Consider the following 22,487-nt stretch of genomic DNA (forward strand, 5'->3'; position numbering starts at 1 on the left):
TGAAGGCTTTTTTAGATGTCGTTTGGCAAACTTTAATCTGGCCTTCCTGTTTTTGAGGCTCACCAATGGTTTACATCTTGTGGGGAACCCTCTGTATTCACTCTGGTGAAGTCTTCTCTTGATTGTTGACTTTGACACACATACACCTACCTCCTGGAGAGTGTTCTTGATCTGGCCAACTGTTGTGAAGGGTGTTTTCTTCACCAGGGAAAGAATTCTTCGGTCATCCACCACAGTTGGTTTCCGTGGTCTTCCGGGTCTTTTGGTGTTGCTGAGCTCACCGGTGCATTCCTTCTTTTTAAGAATGTTCCAAACAGTTGTTTTGGCCATGCCTAATGTTTTTGCTATCTCTCTGATGGGTTTGTTTTGTTTTTTCAGCCTAATGATGGCTTGCTTCACTGATAGTGACAGCTCTTTGAATCTCATCTTGAGAGTTGACAGTAACAGATTCGAAATGCAAACTTGAAATGAACTCTGGACCTTTTATCTGCTCATTGTAATTGGGATAATGAGGGAATAACACACACCTGGCTATGGAACAGCTGAGAAGCCAATTGTCCTATTACTTTTGGTCCCTTAACAAGTGGGAGGCATATATGCAAACTGTTGTAATTCCTACACCATTCACCTGATTTGGATGCAAATACCCTTAAATTAAAGCTGACATTCTGCAGTTAAAGCACATCTTGTTCGTTGCATTTCAAATCCATTATGGTGGTGTATAGAGCCAAAAATGTTAGAATTGTGTCGATGTCCCAATATTTATGGACCTGACTGTGCATGAGCCGTGACCTGGAAGGAACAGACGTTTTGCCTGTTATATGGAGTGAACTTTATGACTTGGTCGGCCGATTTTCGAAATCATTGATGGCACCATCGGATTACTCGGCGAATAACGTTTTCGATTTTCGGACGAAAAATCATTCGGAATTCGAACCATATATGGCCTGCATAACGGACTATTCTGACACCTAAATGATCCACACACAAGCAGATACATTGTTTGCTGAGCTCTATATGGAGCCAGAGGTCTACATTTTGCTCCGTATTACCATTTGGCCTGCTTAACTCAGCAAACTGAATAGTCACTGGCTAATTTTTATTAGATTGTGCAATGATCTTATATTTAACATCAGTAGATATTTCAGTTTGACAGATCTAGAGAAAATTGGCAGTTGGGTTAGAAAACCTTGTCTGATCATTGCCGTTTTCCCCAGAGATAAGTATTATTGTTCAGGATTTATATAGCGCCAACAGTTTGCACAGTGCTTTACAATATAAAGGGAGACAGTACAGTAACAATACAATAAAATACAAGAGGGTCCAGCTCATAGGAGCTTACTATCTAATAGGGTGGGCAAGTGATAAGCGATACAAAAGGTAATGCAGGCCATAGACGGGACGTTTATCGGCCGAATTGTCGGCCGATAAACAAAAAATCAGTCATTGCTGCCACCAGTGCTTACGAAAAACGTCCGTTTTTCGTGGATTTTCCAGCATGACCGATAAAAAGAAACGAGAAGAACCGCGAAAATCAGCCGATGACATTGCCCCACTAAGGGTGTGAATATCAACTGATTTTTCGATCGGACGAAAATTCGGCCAATAAACGACCCGTCTATGGCCTGCATTACACTGTGATGGATGACTTGATGGAAAAATTTCAATTGTTAGGTGGAGGTGGGATAGGCTACCCTGAAGAGAGAGGTTTACTGAGATGGCCTAAAGATATACAGGTTAGCCAGGTAGATTGAAATAGAGAGTTCCAGAGGTTCCTGGTGACAGACATGGGAGGAAGAGACTAGAGAGCAGGAGGTGTTGGGAGGAGTGGAGAGGACAGTTTGGGTGATCTTTTGAGACCAGATTGGTAGTTCGGGGCAGTTATGGATGGCATTTTATGTTAGTATTTTGAAATTAGTTTGCTGGACAATTGTTAGCCAGTGGAAGGATTGGTAGAGTGGGGTGGTAGGCACTGAGGGGGGGGGATTGCCAGTGTAGAGGAAAGCCTATGGAAGGGAATTGTAGTGGTTACGGCAGGAGATAACAAGGAAGTGAAAGAGGAGCTTGGTGGTTTCATTAGTTAAAAAGTGGTAAATTTGCAGAGATGATATGGAGGTGAAGTCTGCAAGATTTTGACAGTGATTGGATTTGGGGCTGAAAGGAGAGATCAGAGTCTAGGATTACACCTAATACCCTGGCGTGAGGGTAAGGACCGATTTAGTTGTAATATTGATCTTTATAGAAAAGTCAGGGAGGAGGGCTTGGGGAGAGGGGGTGATATTACAAGCTCGGTTTTAGAAAGCTTTCGTTTGAGGAAGTAGAGATGAGCTTGTGTGTGTTCTGGTCTGAACCCTTAAGTTAGCTGTTATTCTTTGACCATTGAGCTGTGGACAGAGGATTCCCTTGCCCTGCAACTGATGTGCACAAAGGAGTGAAAATGTTTGACATCACTGACCTAGTATAGCCACAGGACCATATTAGGTCTTTGACATTGGAACAATTATGCAGATCAGAAAAGTAAAATTAAACAGGCACCTAGTATTTGTAGAATGAGATGTTAGAAACTGTAAATTATAGGGTGGATTTACTAAAGGCAGATAGACTGCACTTTGCAAGTGCAGTTGCTCCAGAGCTTAGTGAATTAGATGAAGCTTTACATTGCAAAGAATACCAAATCACATGCAAGATAAATGAAAAAAAATGCATTTTTGCTTGCACATGTTTGGATGATGGAAGTTGGCAGAGCTTCCCATCATTTACTAAGCTAAGGAGCAACTAGTAAATAACCCCTATGTGTTGTCCTCAACAAAGCCTTGTTTTAGATGTGGTCTAAGGGAAACAGACAGAATGGATGTACTCTGAACACAGTGGCTCACTTCATGCTGAGTGACTTACTTCTTATCATGGGAGTAAATTTTCCTACTGCGTTCCACTTTCTCCCAACAAATTTGTTTGTCTGCCATGTGGATATTAGGACTTGAGAACTACGATTAGCAGATGTTGGGAGCGTTGTAGAAATGGGCAATATGAAATCATACTTGCTGAAATGACATGTTAAAGGCTTCTTAATCTCCTAAAATTTGGTGTTATAATGTACATACTTATACATTTTCTTTTCATTATCTGTTATGTTGTCGACCATCCCCTCCTCCTCAAAAAACTACACTCCCTTGGCCTCAGAGATTCTGCTCTCTCCTGGCTCTCATCCTACTTGTCACAACGCTCTTTCAGCATTACCTATAATGCTACCACCTCCCCCTCACTCCCCCTCTCTGTTGGGGTCCCTCAAGGCTCCGTCCTAGGGCCCCTTCTTCATCTACACCTCCTCCCTTGGCCAACTCATACACTCTCACGGCTTCAATTACCACCTCTATGCCGACGACACACAAATCTATCTCTCAACCCCCCCACCTCACCCCCTCAGTCTCTGCCCAAATCACACACCTACTGAGCGACATATCAGACTGGATGTCGCTCCACTTCCTTAAACTGAACCTCTCCAAGACCGAGTTTCTTGTCTTCCCCCCCAGCCCGGACACCACCCCCCATTGACTTCTTCATCATGTCCAACAATGCCACCATCAAACCCGCCCCGCAGGCCAGAGTACTTGGTGTCATTCTGGACTCCGATCTATCCTTCCAGCCCCAAGTCCAATCTTTAACAAACTCGTGCAGACTCCACCTCCGCAACATCGCAAAAAATCCGCACGTTCCTAACCCCAGAAACCACTAAACAGCTCATCCACTCCCTCATCATATCACAACTCGATTATTGCAACTCCCTCCTCACTGGCCTGCCTCGCCGCTGGCTATCCCCGCTTCAGTCGATCCTGAATACGGCAGCCAGACTCATTCACCTTTCCAACCGCTCCATCTCCGCCACCCCCCTCTGCCAATCCCTCCACTGGCTTCCGATTGCGCAACGGATCAAATTCAAAATCCTAATGATGACGTACAAAGCCGTCCACCACACTGCCCCGAACTACATCACTGACCTAATATCCAAGTACCACCCAGCACGCACACTCCGCTCCTCACAAGACCTCCTTCTCTCTAGTTCCCTGGTCTCCTCCTCCCATGCCTGCCTCCAGGACTTCTCCAGGGTGTCACCCATCCTCTGGAACTCCCTGCCCCAACCCATCAGATTATCACCTACTCTCCTCTCCTTTAGGCGCACCCTGAAAACCCATCTCTTCAGGAAAGCCTACCCCACCCCCTGCTAACTTGCCGACCTCCTCCACTCTTCCTACCACTCCATCCCCCACAGCTATCTCCTCCTGTGCCACCACCCCCTCCCTCCTAGATTGTAAGCTCGAAAGAGCAGGGCCCTCAATCCCCTCATGTTTTGCATTGTATTGGTATTGTTCTGTCACATGTTCTGTCCCCCTTTGTAATGTACAGCGCTGAGCGAACTATTGGCTGTATACTAATACTGTATAATAATAATAATAAAATGTTGTCAGATGTAGGTGAAGTATTGATAATGTTTTTTGTGATATATATGCTTATACATTTTTGATTTTCTAATATGTTGATTGACCTAGGTAACATTATTATATAATTGATTTTTTTTTTTTTTTTTAGTTCAGAGTACAGAATCCTAGGACAGATTCCAAATACAGACATATACTGTGATGTAGAGGAATATGAGGAGGTATATATGTCATCTTTAAAATTCATGTTTAATTTGTGGACTTTTTTTATGAGTTTTGTGAACAATTACAATGAGATTCACAGTTCGATGCAACAATGTAACAATCATCCTGTAAGCATGACTGTTTTCTTTCTTTTATTTAACCACTAGCCTACAGGGCACTTATACCGCCTTCCTGCCCAGGCCATTTTCCAGCTTTCAGCGCTGTTGCACTTTGAATGACAATTGCGCGGTCATACAACACTGTACCCATATGAAATTTTTATCATTTTTTTTTTTTTTGTGACAGAGCTTTATTTTGGTGGTATTTAATTACCTCTAGGTTTTTTTATTTTTTCTTAAACCAAAAACCACTGAAAACTTTGAAAAAAAAATGTTTTTTCTTAGTTTTTGTTAGAAAATTTTGTAAATAAGTGATTTTTTTCCTTCACTGATGTGCGCTAATGAGGCTGCAGTCATGGGCACTGATAAGCTGCACTGATAGGTGGCACTGATAAGAAGGCACTGGTAGGTGGCCCTGATGGGCATTGACAGGCATCACTGATGGGCACTGAAAGGCAGCACTCATATATGGCACTGATAGGCGGCACTGATGCACACTGATAGGCGGCACTGATGCACACTGATAGGCGGCACTGATGCACATTGATAGGCGGCACTGATGCACACTGATAGGCGGCACTGATGCACACTGATAGGCGGCACTGATGCACACTGATAGGCGGCACTGATGCACACTGATAGGCGGCACTGATGCACACTGATAGGCGGCACTGACTGGCATTGATAGGTGGCACTGAAAGGCAGCTCAGATGGGCACTGATAGGTGGCACTGATGGGCACTGGCTGGTGGCATGGATGAGCACTGAGATTTGGCACTGTTGGACACTGACAGGTGGCGCTGCTGGGGCTACACAGATAATCAGGGCACACTGATCATCAGTGCTCTGATGATCTGTGTACATGTCCCCTCCGCGGAAAGCCGATTACCAGCTCTCCTCTCCTCAGAGAGCAATGCAGATTACCGGCATTACCCTGTTTACATGTGATCAGCTGTGATTGGACACAGCTGATCACATGACCGAACTGACCTCTTCGGCTCTTTCCGTGATTCAGTGATCCGCTGTGTCCGAGGGACACAGCGCACCGCCGATCACCGCGCTCCAGGAGGCGCGCATGTGCAGTTAGAACGAGAGAACCGCCTTGCGTCCGTCATATTGCTATATGGCGGGCGGGAGGTGGTTAAAGCAGGGGGTGTCTCACTTGAGGCCTACGGGCTGCATGCGGCCCAACACAAAATCGTAAACTTCATTTAAAATGTTGACTTTTTTTTTATGTAAAAATGCATTTACACTCCGCAAACAAATGCAACTGAAGAAAAATTGAGAGTGTCTCTGTACTGTACTTTTATAAGTTTTATCTTCCTGAAGAAAAATATCCCACTCTCCAATCAGCGTGCAACTATTTTCAAGGATGAAGCACACGAAGAGCAAAATTGGAACCAAAATATCTGATGAGCACCTTGAAAATTTATTGTGATCTGCCCGAGTTTTTCGGCTTATCAGCTCTCCCTATTATTAATGTATTTTAGTGTGGCGTAAGACCATTTCTCTTCTTCCAGTGTGGGCCAGGAAAATCAAAAGGTTGGACACGCCTTATTTAAAGCATAGCAGCAAACGGCTACACAGTAGGTACAAATGACAAGCAAGCAACGTATTTACAGATGCTTTAAGCTGAGCTGTAAGCAAATACAAAATAAAGAACCTTTAGTTCACCTATGTATGTACACTGTTCAAAAGAATTAAAGGAACACTTTTTAATCAGAGTATAGCATCAAGTCAATTAAACTCCTGGGATATTGATCTGGTCAGTTCAGTAGCAGAGGGGGTTGTCAATCAGTTTCCACTGCTTTGGTGTTGTTGAAATTAACAGGTGCACTAGATGGGCAACAATGAGACAACTCCTAAAACAGGAATGGGTTTTGCAGGTGGAGGCCACTGACATTTTTCTCCCTACTCCTCTTTTCTGACCGTTTTTCCACTAGTTTTGCATTTGGCTAGGGTCGGTGTTACTACTGATAGCGTGAGGTAATACCTGGACCCTACAGAGGTTGCACAGGCAGTCCAACTCCTCCAGGATGGCACATCATTACATGCCATTGCCAGAAGGTTTGCTGTGTATCCCAGCACAGTCTCAAGAGCATGTGGGAGATTCCAGGAGACAGGCAGTTACTCTAGGAGAGCTGGACAGGGCCGTAGAAGGTCCTTAACCCATCAGCAGGATCTGCTCCATTGTGCAAGGATGAGCACCGCCAGAGCTCTACAAAATGACCGCCAGCAGGCCACTGATGTGAATGTCTCTGACCAAACAATCAGAAACAGACTTTATGAGGGTGACCTGAGGGCCCAACATTCTGTGCTCACTGTCTGGCACCACAGAGCTCGATTGGCATTTGCCATTGAACACCAGAATTGGTAGGTCCACCACTGGCACCCTGTGCTTTTCACAGATGAGAGCAGGTTCACCCTGAGCACATGTGACAGACATGAAAGGGTCTGGAGAAGCCTTGGAGAATGTTATGCTGCCTGTAACATCGTTCAACATGACCATTTTGGTGGTGGGTCAGTGATAGTCTGGGGAGGCATATCCATGGAGGAACTCACAGACCTCTACAGGCTAGACAATGGCACTCTGACTGCCATTAGGTATCGGGATCAAATCCTTGTCAGACCCTGCGCTGGTGCAATGGTCCTGGATTTCTCGTGGTGCATGACGATGCCCATACAGTTCCTGGAGTATGAAAGGATTGATACCATTGAATGGCCCCCACACTCGCCTGACCTAAATCCAATTTAACACCTCTGGGATATCATGTTTCGGTCCATCTGACGCCGCCAGGTTGTACCTCAGACTGTCCAGGAGCTCAGTAATGCCCTGGTCCAGATCTGGGAGGAAATACCCCAGGACGAAATCCGTCGTCTTATTAAGAGCATGCCCCGACGTTGTCAGGCATGCATACAAGCACGTGGGGGCCATACAAACTACTGAGTACCATTTTCAATTGCTGCAATGAAATGTCAGCAAAATAGAATAGCCTGCTGCATCCCACCCAGTCTATTGTAATAATACAGCTTGGCGGGTCCTGTCTTATCCCAGGTGAACATACTTTGATATCCATCCACTTGCCTTAGGGGGTATGGTCTGTGACCCCCTGTGTCCACTTGACACAGCAGAACACATATATATATATATTTATAGTAATGTATAATATGTTATGGGGTGATTTTTTTTTATGTATATTGCAAGGTTTTCTAATCATTTAAAAGTACACTATGTTGCCCAGTCCTCTATATGTTTGCTACTATTCTTCTTTGATGAATATGTTGTTTTCTAGACCAAAGAAATCCCTGGTATGAAGATTTTTCAGGCCAACACATCCTTGTACTTTGCAAACAGTGACCTTTATGTTTCTGCTTTGAGAAAAAAGGTAAGAGTATTAGATCTCCTTTTTACCTAACTTGTGCTGTAAGAAATGAGTGATAGAGATTGCATAGGACATAGTAACCTGCTCTGCTGATTTTTTTCAGTGTTCATAGCCGACAGAAACAATTGAAAACTGCTTGTGATACTTTTTTAAAAATTTGCAATAACATCCAATTTTTCAGGACAAGTTTTGGGTTGTGCCCCCTTCATTAAGGTCCAAGCAGTACTAATGCACACCGTTTTAGCGGAGTGTTAATAAGACATTATCTAAGAGGGAACAAAAAACCTCACAAACGTACAGTACACAGCAATGGTAATTACACTTGAATAGCTGGTGAGATAAGGCAGGGAGAGGGCTATGGAATTGGAGGGGAAGTCAAAGTGTTGAATAGTGATTTAGAAAGCTGAAGTTCACATTTATACCATTACTTTTGTGTCAAAGAGAATTATTCTTGTAGTAAGAACTGATGTCCCACAGCTGTGCAGAAATGATCTTCCTTATGTTTTTTAACCACTTGCCTACAGGGCACTTATACCCCCTTCCTGCCCAGGCCAATTTCCAGCTTTCAGTGCTGTTGCACTTTGAATGACAATTGCGTGGTCATGCAACACTGTACCCATATGACATTTTTTTGTGACAGATAGAGCTTTATTTTGGTGGTATTTAATCACCTCTGGGTTTTTTATTTTTTTTTAAACCAAAAACCACTGAAAATTTTGAAAAAAAGTTTTTTCTTAGTTTTTGTTATAAAATTTTGTAAATAAGTGATTTTTCTCCTTCACTGATGTGCGCTAATGAGGCTGCACTGACGAGCACTGATAGGCTGCACTAATGGACACTGATAGGTGGCACTGAGGAGGCACTGGTAGGTGGCACTAGTGGGCATTGACAGGCAGCACTCATATGGCACGGTTAGGTGGCACTGATAGGCGGCACTGATGCACAATGATAGGCAGCACTGACTGGCACTGATAGGTGGCACTTATTGGCAGCACTGATAGGTGGCACTGACTGGCATTGATAGGTAGCACTGACTGGCACTGGGTGACACTAAAAGGCAGCTCAGATGGGCACTGATATGTGGCATTGATGTGCACTGGTAGGCACTGAAATGTGGCATGGATGAGCACTGATAGCTGGCACTGATGGACACTGACAGGTGGCACTGCTGGGGCTACACAGATCATCAGGGCACACTGATCATCAGTGCCCTGATGATCAGTGTTCATGTCCCCTCTGAGGAATGCCGATTACCGGCTCTCCTCTCCTCTCGAGCTGTCAGCGTGACAGCTCGTGGGGAGAGAAATGCCGATAACCGGCATTTCCTTATTTACATGCTATCAGCTATGATTGGACACAGCTGATCACATGACCGAGCCGACATCTTCGGCTCTTTCCGTTGATCGGTGATCTGCTGTGTCCGCTCCTGTGTGAGTTCAGGCTCTAAGTCACTGTGACAAGCCTGGGTTCACCCAGGAGCTGTGCTGGAAACTGCATGCAATTCATTTCGTATGGGCTCAAATCGCACTACAAAGGTATCGGTTTCAAGTATCAGGAGCATTTGCACAAGTATTCATACAAATTTCAGAACTTTTTCCACCTTTTAATGTGATCTATAAACTGTACAACTCAATTAAAAAACAAACTGAAATCTTTTAGGGGAGGGAAGTAAACATAAAAAAACTAAAATGTAGCTGCATAAGTGTGCACACCCTCTTATAACTGGGGATGTAGCTGTGTTCAGAATTGAGCAATCACATTCAAAATCATGTTAAATAGGAGTCAGTGCATACCTGCCATTAAATATACCATGGAACACAGTGAAGACAATCATCAAGTGGAGAAAATATGACGCAACAGTGACATTACCAAGAACTGGAAATCCCTCCAAAATTGATGAAAAGACGAGAAGGAATCTGGTCTGGGAGGCTGCCGAGAGGCCTACAGAAACATTAAAGGAGCTGCAGGAATATCTGGCAAGTACTGGCTGTGTGGTACATGTGACAACAATCTCCCGTAGTCTTCATATGTCTGGGCTAGAGTGGCAAGACGGAAACCTTTTCTTATGAAGGAAAACATCCAAGTCCAGCTAAATTTTTCAAAAACACATCTGGCCATTATTCCAAAAGATTTGTTTAGCACAAAAACAACCCTGCACATCACCAAAAGAACACCATACCCACAGTGAAGCATGGTGGTGGCAGCAGCATCATGCTTTGGGCTGTTTTTCTTCAGCTGGAACTGGGGCCTTAGTCAAGGTAGAGGGAATTATGAACAGTTCCAAATACCAGTCAATATTGGCACAAAACCTTCAGGCTTCTGCTAGTAAGCTGAACATGAAGAGGAACTTCACTTTTCAGCATGACAACGACCCAAAGCATACATCCAAATCAGCAAAGGAATGGCTTCACCAGAAGAAGATTAAAGTTTTGGAATGGCCCAGCCAGAGCCCAGACCTGAATCTGATCGAAATCTGTGGGTTGGTGTGAAGAGGACTGTGCACAGGAAATGCCCTTGCAATCTGACAGATTTGGAGTGTTTTTGCAAGGAAGAGTGGAGAAATATTGCCAAGTCAAGATGTGCCATGCTGATAGACTCATACCCAAAAAGACGGAGTGCTGGAATAAAATCAAAAGGTGCTTCAACAAAGTATTAGTTTAAGGGTGTGCACACTTATGCAACCATATTATTTTAGTTTTTTATTTTTACTCCCCTCCACCTAAAAGATTTCAGTTTGTTGTTCAACTGAGTTGTACAGTTTATAGATCACATTAAAGGTGGAAAAAGTTCTGAAATGATTTATCTATATCTAATTTTATTTACATCACAGAAACCTGACATTTTATCAGGGGTGTGTAGACTTATTATATCCACTGTAGGTGAGTGAGGGATTGTACAGTAACCTATTCTGACATCCCCCCCCCCCCCAGTGTTCACAGCTGAAAACAAATGGCAGCAATGTGTTCTCCCTTGTGGTTTCTTTAGTGATGAGAGCTATTATTATTATTACATAACTTTTACCTACAGGAGTATAGATTTAAATGAAGGTAAACTATGCAGTGTAAATTGTAAACTAAGTGAAATCATTTATTTGTCTTTAATAACATATTTATTTTGCCTGAAAGACTGGAATTGATCCAAATGCTATATTAATTGCAAATAAAAAAGCGCAGAAGAGACATGCCAAGGAACTGAAGAAATCAATTAAAAGTGAAAAGAAAGCTGTTTTAAAGCTTGTAAGTATTTAATTACTATACAGAGACCGTTGCGATATAAAGTAATATTTGCCTTTTTGAATGCATTTGCTATGTGAACCTGTGTAGCCCTTGTAGTAAATATTAGAAATGAAATATCTGCTGGAACTTTGTGCCTCTAATAAAGGAAATATTATATGTTCAGTATGTACATATACTGTACATTGTATGTATGTTACGTTTTTTTTTCTAATCAGGAAAGTATGAAATCACTTGCAGCAAACTAAGCAAGAGCAGCAGTTTTCTAGAGGCTTAAATGACAGTTTCTGTGAAATGTAGAATCCCTTCTAGAGGACAGACCTACCCCTGCTCTCTCCTCGCAGACATAAAATAAACCTGTGAGGACAGAAATATGGGGGATGCCAGTAATGGCTAATTTGTGCTCTACAGTTGTCAGCTCCTAGAGTGTCTTCATGATCCGGACTTCTCACCTTATGCAGCCAGTGAACCCTGAAAAATGTGCACTTCTCTACTAAATGCTTGGTCCACCAGTGCCTGACATGGCAGGGATGCCAGCTTCCGCCTGAGAGCCCTAGAGACCTGTTTGAATCATCTACAAACCAGGTTTCTAATCATGCAGGCAATGACTTCAATAGCCAACGCAGTCAAGTGGCTCCAGTAAGTATTAAAAATTGTGCAGCTTTGTAAAATATTCATGATTTTATTGTGCTACCTGTAGGCCATTTGGGCCTGCCCAGAAACCTGGCTGAAAAACTATCCCCAGTTAGCAATCCCCACATTCTGCCTTGTTGCTAGGACGCAAAAAAATGTTTTTTCACTTCTGCAACTGGGAGTGGGCATCCCAACAGTTTTTCATCCCAGAAACAAGGCAACTGGGGATTATTAACAGAGTTTTTCAACCAGGCTTCTGGAGGACCCAAATGGCCTACAGGTGTGACAATGTAATTAATGAACTTTTTACAAAGCTGTACAGTTTGTGTCTACTGGGGCCCCTTGACTGCATAGGCTATTTTCTGGAAAAGGTGAACTTTATCCTTTTAACCTATTACTACCAGGCCCGCATGTCGTACAGACCTGACAATGGGGGGGTATTATACACACACTCCCGGCAGCTGCATTGGGAGTGTGTATCTGACAAGCCAGCTGTCAGATGGAGCAATCCAGCAGCTATGCAGCTAACCCTGATTACTTTAAAGGCCCCCCACCCATGACCAGCATGGCAAGTGCTGATGGATAAAGGGGAGGGAGCCGGGTGGATATCCATGTGCTCTTCTTGCTGACCCCAAAAATCATCACATAGGGGCCTTTGTCCCCTGCGTGATGAAAGAAAAAAGTGAAGTAAAGAAATTTTTCAGATTTAAAAAAAAAAAACACCAAAAAAACAATTACGTTTAACCCAAGCATATAAAATTCCCACAAATCCCCCGTGACGCTAAACTGATGATCTCTAGGAGCTTTGAAAGCATCACTTATGGAAAATATGGGGTACAGAAGTTTGTCACCATTTCACAGGTAACAATTTTAACCCTTGACATGTTGGGTAACTCTACTCATCTTTTATATTTTACCAAAAATCTGGTAATTTATTGTGTTTGTGTGCCCTAAATTAACTTTAATGTTTTTTTACAGAAATGTTGCATTTCCTAGACCTTTGCGCTCATATCGTGTAACATAAAAAATTGGTACTACCACCATTTTATTCTCTAGGGTGTCTGCTTTCACAAAATAATGTTTGGGGGGGTCTTGTGTTATCTTCAGGGCTAAAATGATTTTTTAAACGTGTGCAAAAAATGCAATAACTGCTCTAGCAGCAAAAGGCTTAGGAAAATAGCACAGCTGTTTGCGATGTACACAACTAATGTTGTCATAACAAAACTAATGGTACATACAAATGCTTTCAGTTCTAGAAACACTTTAGGCAATTTTCTCTGAATTACACACATTTATTGCCACTGACAGAAGGCTTCTGTTTGCATTTCCATCGCTAATACCCAGGTAAATGTCATATCTTCTGGGGCTTTTTTTTCCAGACAAATGATGTGGAAATGGCAGCGAAACATGAACTGATGAATGATGAACCAATAACAGACTATTCTGGAAATGTTACAAATGGATCTGCTGATGGCAATCTGCACAATTCTCCTCCTGAGGAGTTGCACTACTTTATGACTCCAGTCATCAATATTAACACGATTGTGCTGGACTTCACACCTGTAAACTTTGTAGATTCTGTTGGAGTCAAAACACTTAAGACTGTAAGTGGTGTACATCATTTGTCCTTTTTTTTTTTTTTTGCTGTTGTTTTTGTTATTTTATTATAGTAAAGAGCAAACTGCATCAGGGATGTTGAATTCCTATCGCCCAACGCCCGGGACATGTAGTTCCGAGCACCGGGCAGGTAGTTTTTCTTTACTTTCAACCCTGCTGGGGGCAAGCAGTGGGCTCACCTATCAGGTGCAAGCATTCAGGTGGCCGCACTGCCACCGGAATGCTTCCACACAGTGCCAGCCTCTCCTCCCCCCGCCCACTGTCTCCCGGGCTCCGCTTGCCCATCTGTGGGACTGGCTCACCGCTGGGGGCTAGAGGCGATGTGCACTGCATTACATTCAGGGGAGCAGCGGGGAGACATCCAGGGACTCTTAGACCTTAGATCTCTCAATAAAGAGAACCTGTCACCAAAAAATCATCACATAGGGGACATTGTCCTCTATGTGATGAAAAAAAGAATTAAGTTAAAAAAAAAAAAAAAATTGTTGTAAATTGTAAAACATTAAAGTTACACCAAGTACATAACCTCTCCCCCTCAAAAAAATTGAGCCCCCTACATACGCATGTACAAACGTAAAAGCACACACTGGGCCCCTACGCATGAAAACGGCGATTGCAGCACACGTTGCATATCACCGCGCATGCCAGAATGAGAGCAATAATTCTAGCACCAGACCTCTTCCATAACACCACACCGATGACCTAGAAGGGGCTTTAAAAGTGTAACCTATAGAAGATATGGGGTACTGAAATTTGTTGCAATGTCATGGGTGCATGCAAATTTAAAGTTTGATAAGTTGGATATCTATTTACTCGCTGCAACCTCGTCTTTTATATTTTACAAAAAAAAGGGTAATTTATTGCTTTTTTTTTATTTTTGTGCCCTAAAATTAACTAACTTGTATTTTTTACTGAAATTTTGCGGTAATATGTGAATAATTGGAACTACCACTATTTTATTTTTTAGGGTCTCTGATTTCACAAAATATATAATGTTTGGGGGTTTTGTGTAATCTTCAGGCCTAAAATTGTTTTTTTAAATCTTGTGCAAAAAACACAAAAACGTCTCTGACAGCGAAAGTGATAAAGGATAAACCCGACACTCCCCTTTCCTGACAAGCACCCAATCAGTGCTCATTACACTGCAAGGTCTCTGCTCCCTGCTAGTCCCTGGGAGACAATGCTGGAGACAGGCAGGGAGGGGATAAGGAGATAAACAGCACAATGTTAAAAATATTGTACGTTTAAATCACCATAAAACGTCCTTGTTTTTAAAACATTCCTAATATCACCTCTGATTTAAATTTGGTTTTGGTTAAAAAAAAAAAAAAAAATTATCTGGACAAGTAGATTGTAATGAGGGACAAGTAGATTGGGACACCAAGTTAGTCCCTGGATAAGTAGTTTTTTTTCAAAAATTTCCACTCCTGTGCATTAACCCATAGCAACCAATCAGTCATTATCTTGCATTGCTTTACTGACAGTATATGGAAATCTTGTTGCCGTTTGGTACTAATTCTAAGTGAACCTGCACTTTGTCCATGCTATTCACTTTAATGCTGACCTCTATAGCAGCTTCTTTCCACGTGGCAGTGCTGGTGCTTGGCAATTGGCCTCTTTGGTAGCTGTTCTACTTCATAGGGATGGGGAGAGAAACCTCTACCCTGTATTACCTCCATCTCACTTTGAGCTTACACAAAATACAGGGCTTTATCTTCCCACTCTCAGAGGAAAGATATGGGCAGAAAAGTGGAGGTATGGTATGTATAAGCTGGCAGGGGGCTTGCTTTTAAAAGAACCTGTTATAAAAAAACATTACTTATGTTAATAATTGATCTTGCAAAGTAGGGTTGATTTACTAAAACTGGAGAGTGCAAAATCTGGTATAGCTGAGCATGGTACCCAATCCGCGTCTAACTTCAGCTTGTTCAGTTAAGCTTTGACAAAAAAAACTAGAAGCTGATTGGTTTCTTTGCAGAGCTGAATCCGATTTTGTACTCCTCCGGTTTTAGTAAATCAACCCCAGTGTCTAATGCATTCAGAAAACTTTTCACACAGTCATTTGTTTTCTTTTTTAACCTGGATTATTGAGTCATTTTTTTTTCTGTATTTGTATTTTTCTGCCATCCATTGCAGGACACCGCTTTACTTAGAATGAGCAACTAAAGTTGTCCTTTATTTCACTTTGATAGATTATTAAAGAATACAAAGAAATTGGGGTTGATATCATCCTCTCTGGCTGCAATGGTAAGTTATGTATCTGTACATGTGTCAGGAATCCCCTAGGTCAGGGGTGGGCACTTGTGGCCCTCCGGCTGTTGGTGAACTACAAGTCCCATCATGCCTCTGCCTTTGGGAGTCATGCTTGTAACTGTCAGTTTTGCAATGCCTCATGGGACTTGTAGTTCTACAACAGCTGGAGGGCCACAGTTGCCCACCCCTGCCCTAGGTTATACAATGACTGGGAATGGTACCTGCACTCATTCCCAAATCATTTAATCTAGTTAAATTGCATGCTTTTCAAGCTGGACAATTGCACAAAGCAAAAGTGGAAACATTGCCCATAGCAATGATTAAGAATTTTTTTCAAATGAACTAACGTTTGTCTGATCAGCAAATGCAGCTATGTTTGATTCATTATACTGTATACCTCCAACTATGCAATGTTAAATCTTACTTTTATTGTTCCTTTTTTACGTTTTTGTTTTGTTTTTGGCTTGCTTAGCCTGGTTCTTTTTAATTCCCAACCCCTTTTAGTTCATTGTTGGGATAAGTAATTAAATCAATATGCAAATTATGACATACATATATAAATTAGAAAAAAATAGAAAGGTCCCTAAATGTACTAGTGTTTTTGTTTTTTGTTTTTTTCACAGGGCTGGTTGTACAAGATCTAACCAGGTTGAATTTCTTTGATAAGAGTATAAGAAGAGACATCATTTTTCACAGTATTCATGATGCTGTTATCCAGTGCAAATTTAGAGCTTCATCCCTGGCTCTCACATCTTCAGAAGAGCAGGTCTTGAGCTCTGACACCCCAAGCCAGTTCTGACGTTCCCAAAATGTGTCTCCCGATTGCCTCAGATCATACTAGCAAATACAAAGGAGAATTTTTTACCTTTCAGATATTAAACTGGAAATCCTGCTTTGTTCACGCACTTTGAACCACTCTAAGGCTAAAGGGCTGGTTTAATTGCTGGCTTTATACTGTTTAGCTCCTGTTACATACCTATAAGCCATACCGGCTTATACAGTTCCTTTTATATTTTCCCCTATAAAATGGTGTAAAAGACATTTATACCCTGGGAGCAACTCTAGTTGTTTAAATATCCCATTTTACTTCCCTTAAATTATTGGCTTTCAGTTGCACTTTTCTACATTTTTAATATTAGTATTCAGTCTCCATTTCACATTGGAGTGTCTCACTACGTGTGGTTTGAGCAGGTGCCGTGCGTGTTGATGACATGACCTAAAACTACATGTCATGAAAGAGGGATGGCTGACACCCATTCAGTGGAGTAATGCGTTGTCTTTTCTTACAGAATTTGGTTGGAATGTTCACTTATTTTAAAGCCAAAAATGAAGCACATTCCAGGTGTTTAAATTATGAAAATCTCAATAAGATGAGCAAGAACTGGAACAATTTAGTAGAGAACCTCAAGGTACCTCAAAATAACGATCACTAGATATCTAGGTGCACAGTCATTGATGTGCATTATTTGTAGTGATACATGTAATGTCCTAGCTATGGAAATTAACAGCAAACACAGAAGCCTTAATAATACCGCACAACTGTGAAGCTCCTCGCCCCAATCGCCAGTTCTTGTACTTTGCACCGTTATGTTGGAAATAGGAATGCTATTTTCATCAGGATGGGTTCAATGATTGGTTAAATACATGTTGTGTATGTATAAGTAATTTCCTGTTACATGTTTAAGGGTTTTTAATTAATTTAGCGTGTGTTTACATGGTGTGTTACTGGACAATTTTATTTAAATTTAACCAAAACAAAAGGATCCACATTACTAGAAATCATGATAGTAATGCCCCTTGATCCTGATATTAAACAGTGTTACAGTATGAGTATATATGTTCTCTACACCTTTACAAATGGCAGTAGTTTGTAGGTTTGTCTTGGTATCCATTCACACAATGTTATAATGCTTGCTATGCTACAGTGTAGCTGCAGATGAATATGTGCTGAGAGCCTGTGTGTGAGACTCCGGATGGTACAATTGGTAACAAAAATACTGAAATTGTCAGTTACAGCTTGTGTTAACATGCCCCTCCTATATAATGTTGTATTAACATGCCCCTCCTATATAATGTTGTATTAACATGCCCCTCCGATATAATGTTGACCAGGCCAAAAAAAGGTGCAACAGGGCTAAAGTAGAGGTGATTTATGTGTCTACATGTACCTATATTAGTCTTTAGATTGATCTCTGTCTGTGTGGAGCTTTTGGGATCCTGGCTCTAGACTGTACATGAGACTTTGACTTATGCTAAAGAAATTGAGGCCTCATTCACACCATGGTGCAGAGACGTGAATTTTTCTGCATGTGTTCTGCAAGGGCACAAAGAAAACAATTGTTCTCTATGTGCTCTGTTCACACCACAACACTGGGATCATATTTGGATTTTTTTCTGTGCAGGAATCTGCAACATGTATAAAACTAACTGAGACACGCATCAAAACTGATGTAAACTTGTGTTTTTGCAAGCACAATCTGCACGGTTTTTCCATCAGTTTTTTATGAACGTATGGTGTGAACGAGGTCTAAGCCCTGCCCATGATGATATAAAACCCTCTCACTGTCATTAAGCTGTCAAATGCCCAGTAATGTTAAGGTCTTGATTACGCACGCTTCAACTTGTATAAGAGTAGTGAGTTGTACCTTGTCGAAAACTTTGCAAATGTTTGCTGTATTTACTATTCGTAAATAGGCTGAATTCTTTACAGACAATGAACACATTTAAACTCTGGCATTTAACAGTTCAATAACAAGGAGCATGGCATAAATATTCCCCATATACAGCATAGGACTAGAATACTAGAGGCTGAACAACGGGTTTGGTTTGAAAGCTAACGCTTTAATGTTTCCTAGATAACAAGAGCGCTAAAGGCTAGGTCAAGTTCACTTGAAGGTTTGTAGTTTTTAGTTGCAGAATGTATCCAGTATGCTCAGGGGTCAGGTGTGTACTTCAGTTTCTGGCTTGCTTAGGAAGAGGTCAGATGGGCACTACAAAATAGTTCCCAGTAGGTTTAGGGAAAAGGCACTTAAAAGTAAACCTGTAATATAAAAATATGGTGACTTCTATTGCTTACCTCCCCAACTGAGAATGATACTCTTCTGGATTTCATTCTCTTGCATTGGCTTCTATTTTGACCTAGGATGGACTTCACTCGGACTTTCTAATCTGCAGGCTTGTTTAACCCCTTAGTGCTGACATAACACAAATATGCGGCCTCACAGAACTGGGCTTTTTTTTCCTTGGGGCTGCATATTTGCGTACCTGTCTTTGTGCTGGGAGCGTGCTGCACAGTGAGCTCCCAGCATGAAGACCGGGGTGTCGCTGAGAGCCCTGGGCCCCGTTCTAATGCTCAGGACCCGGGACTCCCGATTCTGTGTCACATAATTGCTGTCATAGCCTCTGATTGGCTATCACAGTGATCAGTCAGTGAAGCCTGCCCCCTTGCTTTTTTTTTTCTTTCCTCTTCTTCTCTCTGAATGGAGGGGAGAGATTTTTTTTTTTTTTATTAAATTGATATCAGTGTCTAGTGTGCATTTTGGTTATTTTTTTTTACCTAAAACACACATTGTTTCTGAGCTGTAGTACAGATACAAATAACATACACATATATGGTATTGCTGCAATCGTCAGAAGCTGTAAAACGTATTTTTGGGGTCTTTTTTGGTGGTAGGTTATGGTAGTAACGAGAAACACACAGCTAAATTTTAAAAAAAATTTTTATTATTATTTTGGGCCAGTTTTCCTTGGATATCTCCTGCTTTTTTATTTTTATTATCAATTACTATTTACCACCAAATGAAAGCTCAATATGTCCTAAAAAAAAAAACAAGGTATAATTCACCTGAATGTACAAAGTAGTTGTGATGATATGTACGGTTTTACTAACACATGTCAAAGTTGTAAAATTGTACTTAAGATTTGTTTTACCCTTAGGAGTGAAGGGGTTAAAGCAACACTCATCAAGAGACGCATGGGAGGGGGTGTAAGGATGGGGTAGAAGAGGATGGGAGGTAGAGTGAAAAAAATGTTTTTGTCAGGAACTTGCTTGAGTTGACACTTGGCAATTTAGTCACATCAGAGCCAGTCAGGTAACTGGAATTCCTAGAAAAGGATCAGTAGTGGTAGGCTCATATTCTCTAAGTACAGGTTCCTTTTTTTATTTTTAAGACAGGGTTGGGTTTGTGGAGTTGTAACATGTTTTGTATAGGATCTTCTTGCCAATTTTGCTGCTGTTATATGCCAAATTTACAAGCACCCCTGATAGGCAGCTGGTCAGTGTTGATCTACTGTCCCCTAGTACAATGTGTAGTGACAGTGAAATCATGTACAGTCTCGGGCTGTAAGTGTACAGCTGCTCCTCAGTGTTTGCACATTTGATGTGGGGGTTGTTTTTTTTCCTCAATTATGATATATGCATACCAGATTTTTACTCCTCCTGATTTGCTTTAGACAGAACTGTACACAAATGAAATTTTCAAGAATGATTAGGATGTGGTACCAATGGTTTATTATAGGAATGTGTCACAATAAACTGAAGACAGATTTTCTCTAACAGGAGAGTCACAGAGATCCTTACCTGTATACTAATTCTGGGTCACTGGCTTACAGTGGTAAAGCCAATGAATGGGCATTGCAACGTCCACAGGTCATAAATAAAGGTATCTTTTAAGGTCCTAGCACATGGGTGTCATCAGTTTGGTCATGTTTTGCAGTGAAAAAAACCCAGCTGCAAGTAGATGCAGCTTCCATCAGTTTATACATCCGCCTGCAGTCTACATCCGGTTTTGCTTTTTTCTCTCTTCTCACTGCAGCCAGTCATAAGTGACAAAAGTATAAACAAAGATATTTCTTGCCTAAACAGGTACCATCTGTTTCAGATCAACCTGAACATAAAAGAGCACAGCCTTGTTCCAGGGGCAACTAGGGATTAATTGCTGTCTGTTTTTCATCCAAGAATGGAAACTCCGTGTTTAAAGGCTTTAAGCTGAGCATGTTATTGAATGTGTATATATATCCTAAACCCCCCCCCCCCCCCATAAGAAGCTATACTAACAACCACCCCACAGCGCTGTAGAGTCCTCCCCCCATGTATACAATACCTTTCATCATTAAAGCAGACCTTCACCCAAAAATCATACTTCCCATCATTATTATTCTTTCCTCCAGCTTATTACCAGTCACGGGTATTTTTTTTTTTTTTTTTTTTTTGTAGCGCTTGCACCCACTTTCTCTTTGCTCCAAGAGGTGGGGATGACATAGCCCCCTGGGATACACATCACATATTCCAGGACAGCTTCTCCAACATCCATTGGTCTGGTACATCTGCAACCACTCCTCAGCATTGGCTAAGTGATCAGGAAGGAACAGCTAAATCCTGATTAAAGGATGGGGTGTGAGAGAAATAATAATAAAAACCTGTGAAGACTTCATGGGCTGGTAAATGTGTTTTTGTGAAGTCAGCAACTACAGAACTTATAGCTGACTTTTTAACTCCTTTTTAAACCCTTCACAGCTGGAGGTATTTTGTGCCTTCATGGGATTTATCAGAAAAGTCTTTCAGCCTTTGTTTAATGCTACAGTGTTCTTTGACCTGGTCCAGCATTGCTTTAGTCTCTGCACCTTAACAAATGGGGCAAAAGTCTATCTGTAGTCTATATAGGTAGCACTGCTTTCCTAAGCAACCACTTTAGAAGGTACCAGCCTCTTTCCTTGTGACCATGGCTGATGATACGAACACAGGTTGTTTTTGTTGCACACTGATATGCCACTCCTGTATGTATGTACTTACAGACCTACATCTTGGTACCTTAATGTGTACTTGCTGCTAGCGGCCTTTGAGGGGGGTGTCTTGTTTGTTTTATTAGACCGATCTATATTAGATCCTCAAAAGCCGCTACTAGCAACTTCCTTTTTTTTTTTTTTTTTTTTTTTTTTTACACACACGAGGCCACAGGTTAACTATCAGCTAATACAGAAACAAAATGATACTATTTAATACTGCTACCTGGAATAGAAGAAAACAAATGCACTCTGTACAATCACAAGCTGAGACACAATGGGCATTGTGCTTAAGTGAATCAAGAAAGAACAATTATCACTCAGAAAAATGAATATATCCCCTTTTTGTTTCCAGGGGTAAGGGAAAAAGAAAACTGAGAATCTAACTGGATGTATAAGGGCTGTTTTTCCCTTTTTTTTAGACTTTTTTTTTTTTTTAATGCCCATTCACTTTGTGCTTGAATCATGTGTCATTCTTTGTGAAGTAGATTACTGAACCTTCACAGAACAGGTTGCTCAATATGGTAAATCTATATATTGTTTCAACTATTTTTTTATATTGTTATGAGTGAAAAAGCGGTGTTACATCTAAGCTGTTATTTGGAAAAAAAAGTGCTAAACTTGATTTTTAAGAAGTTATGTTTACTTAATTATTTTGAAATGGTTGGTGTATTTTATTTGCTGATAGTATATTTTTCTAGATATATATATTTTAATGTTAAATACTAAAAGCAAAATTGCCTTCTTAGAAAAAGAATGTGCTGAAAGGTTAACATATGGACAAAATGTTTTTGCAAATCAAAATAAAGTGAATTGACAGCAAAATGTATTG

At 41.3% G+C, this 22,487-nt stretch overlaps 1 protein-coding gene across 1 annotated transcript in view; it reads left to right on the top strand.

Moving 5' to 3' along the window:
- Positions 1–22,480, top strand: part of SLC26A5 (solute carrier family 26 member 5) — a 72,614-nt gene extending 50,134 nt beyond the window's left edge. The window contains exons 14-19 of the mRNA XM_089685553.1: positions 4,585–4,654; positions 8,049–8,141; positions 11,264–11,374; positions 13,384–13,608; positions 15,814–15,868; positions 16,498–22,480. Coding sequence (XP_089541679.1) covers positions 4,585–4,654; positions 8,049–8,141; positions 11,264–11,374; positions 13,384–13,608; positions 15,814–15,868; positions 16,498–16,673 — 730 coding nt within the window. The 3' untranslated portion in view covers positions 16,674–22,480. The remainder of the gene's footprint in view (positions 1–4,584; positions 4,655–8,048; positions 8,142–11,263; positions 11,375–13,383; positions 13,609–15,813; positions 15,869–16,497) is intronic.
- The last annotated feature ends 7 nt before the right edge of the window (positions 22,481–22,487 follow it).

Source organism: Staurois parvus, unplaced genomic scaffold (genome assembly GCF_062004578.1).
Source record: "Staurois parvus isolate SC_StPar_1 unplaced genomic scaffold, SC_StPar_1.0 ptg000019l, whole genome shotgun sequence".
NCBI lineage: Eukaryota > Metazoa > Chordata > Amphibia > Anura > Ranidae > Staurois > Staurois parvus.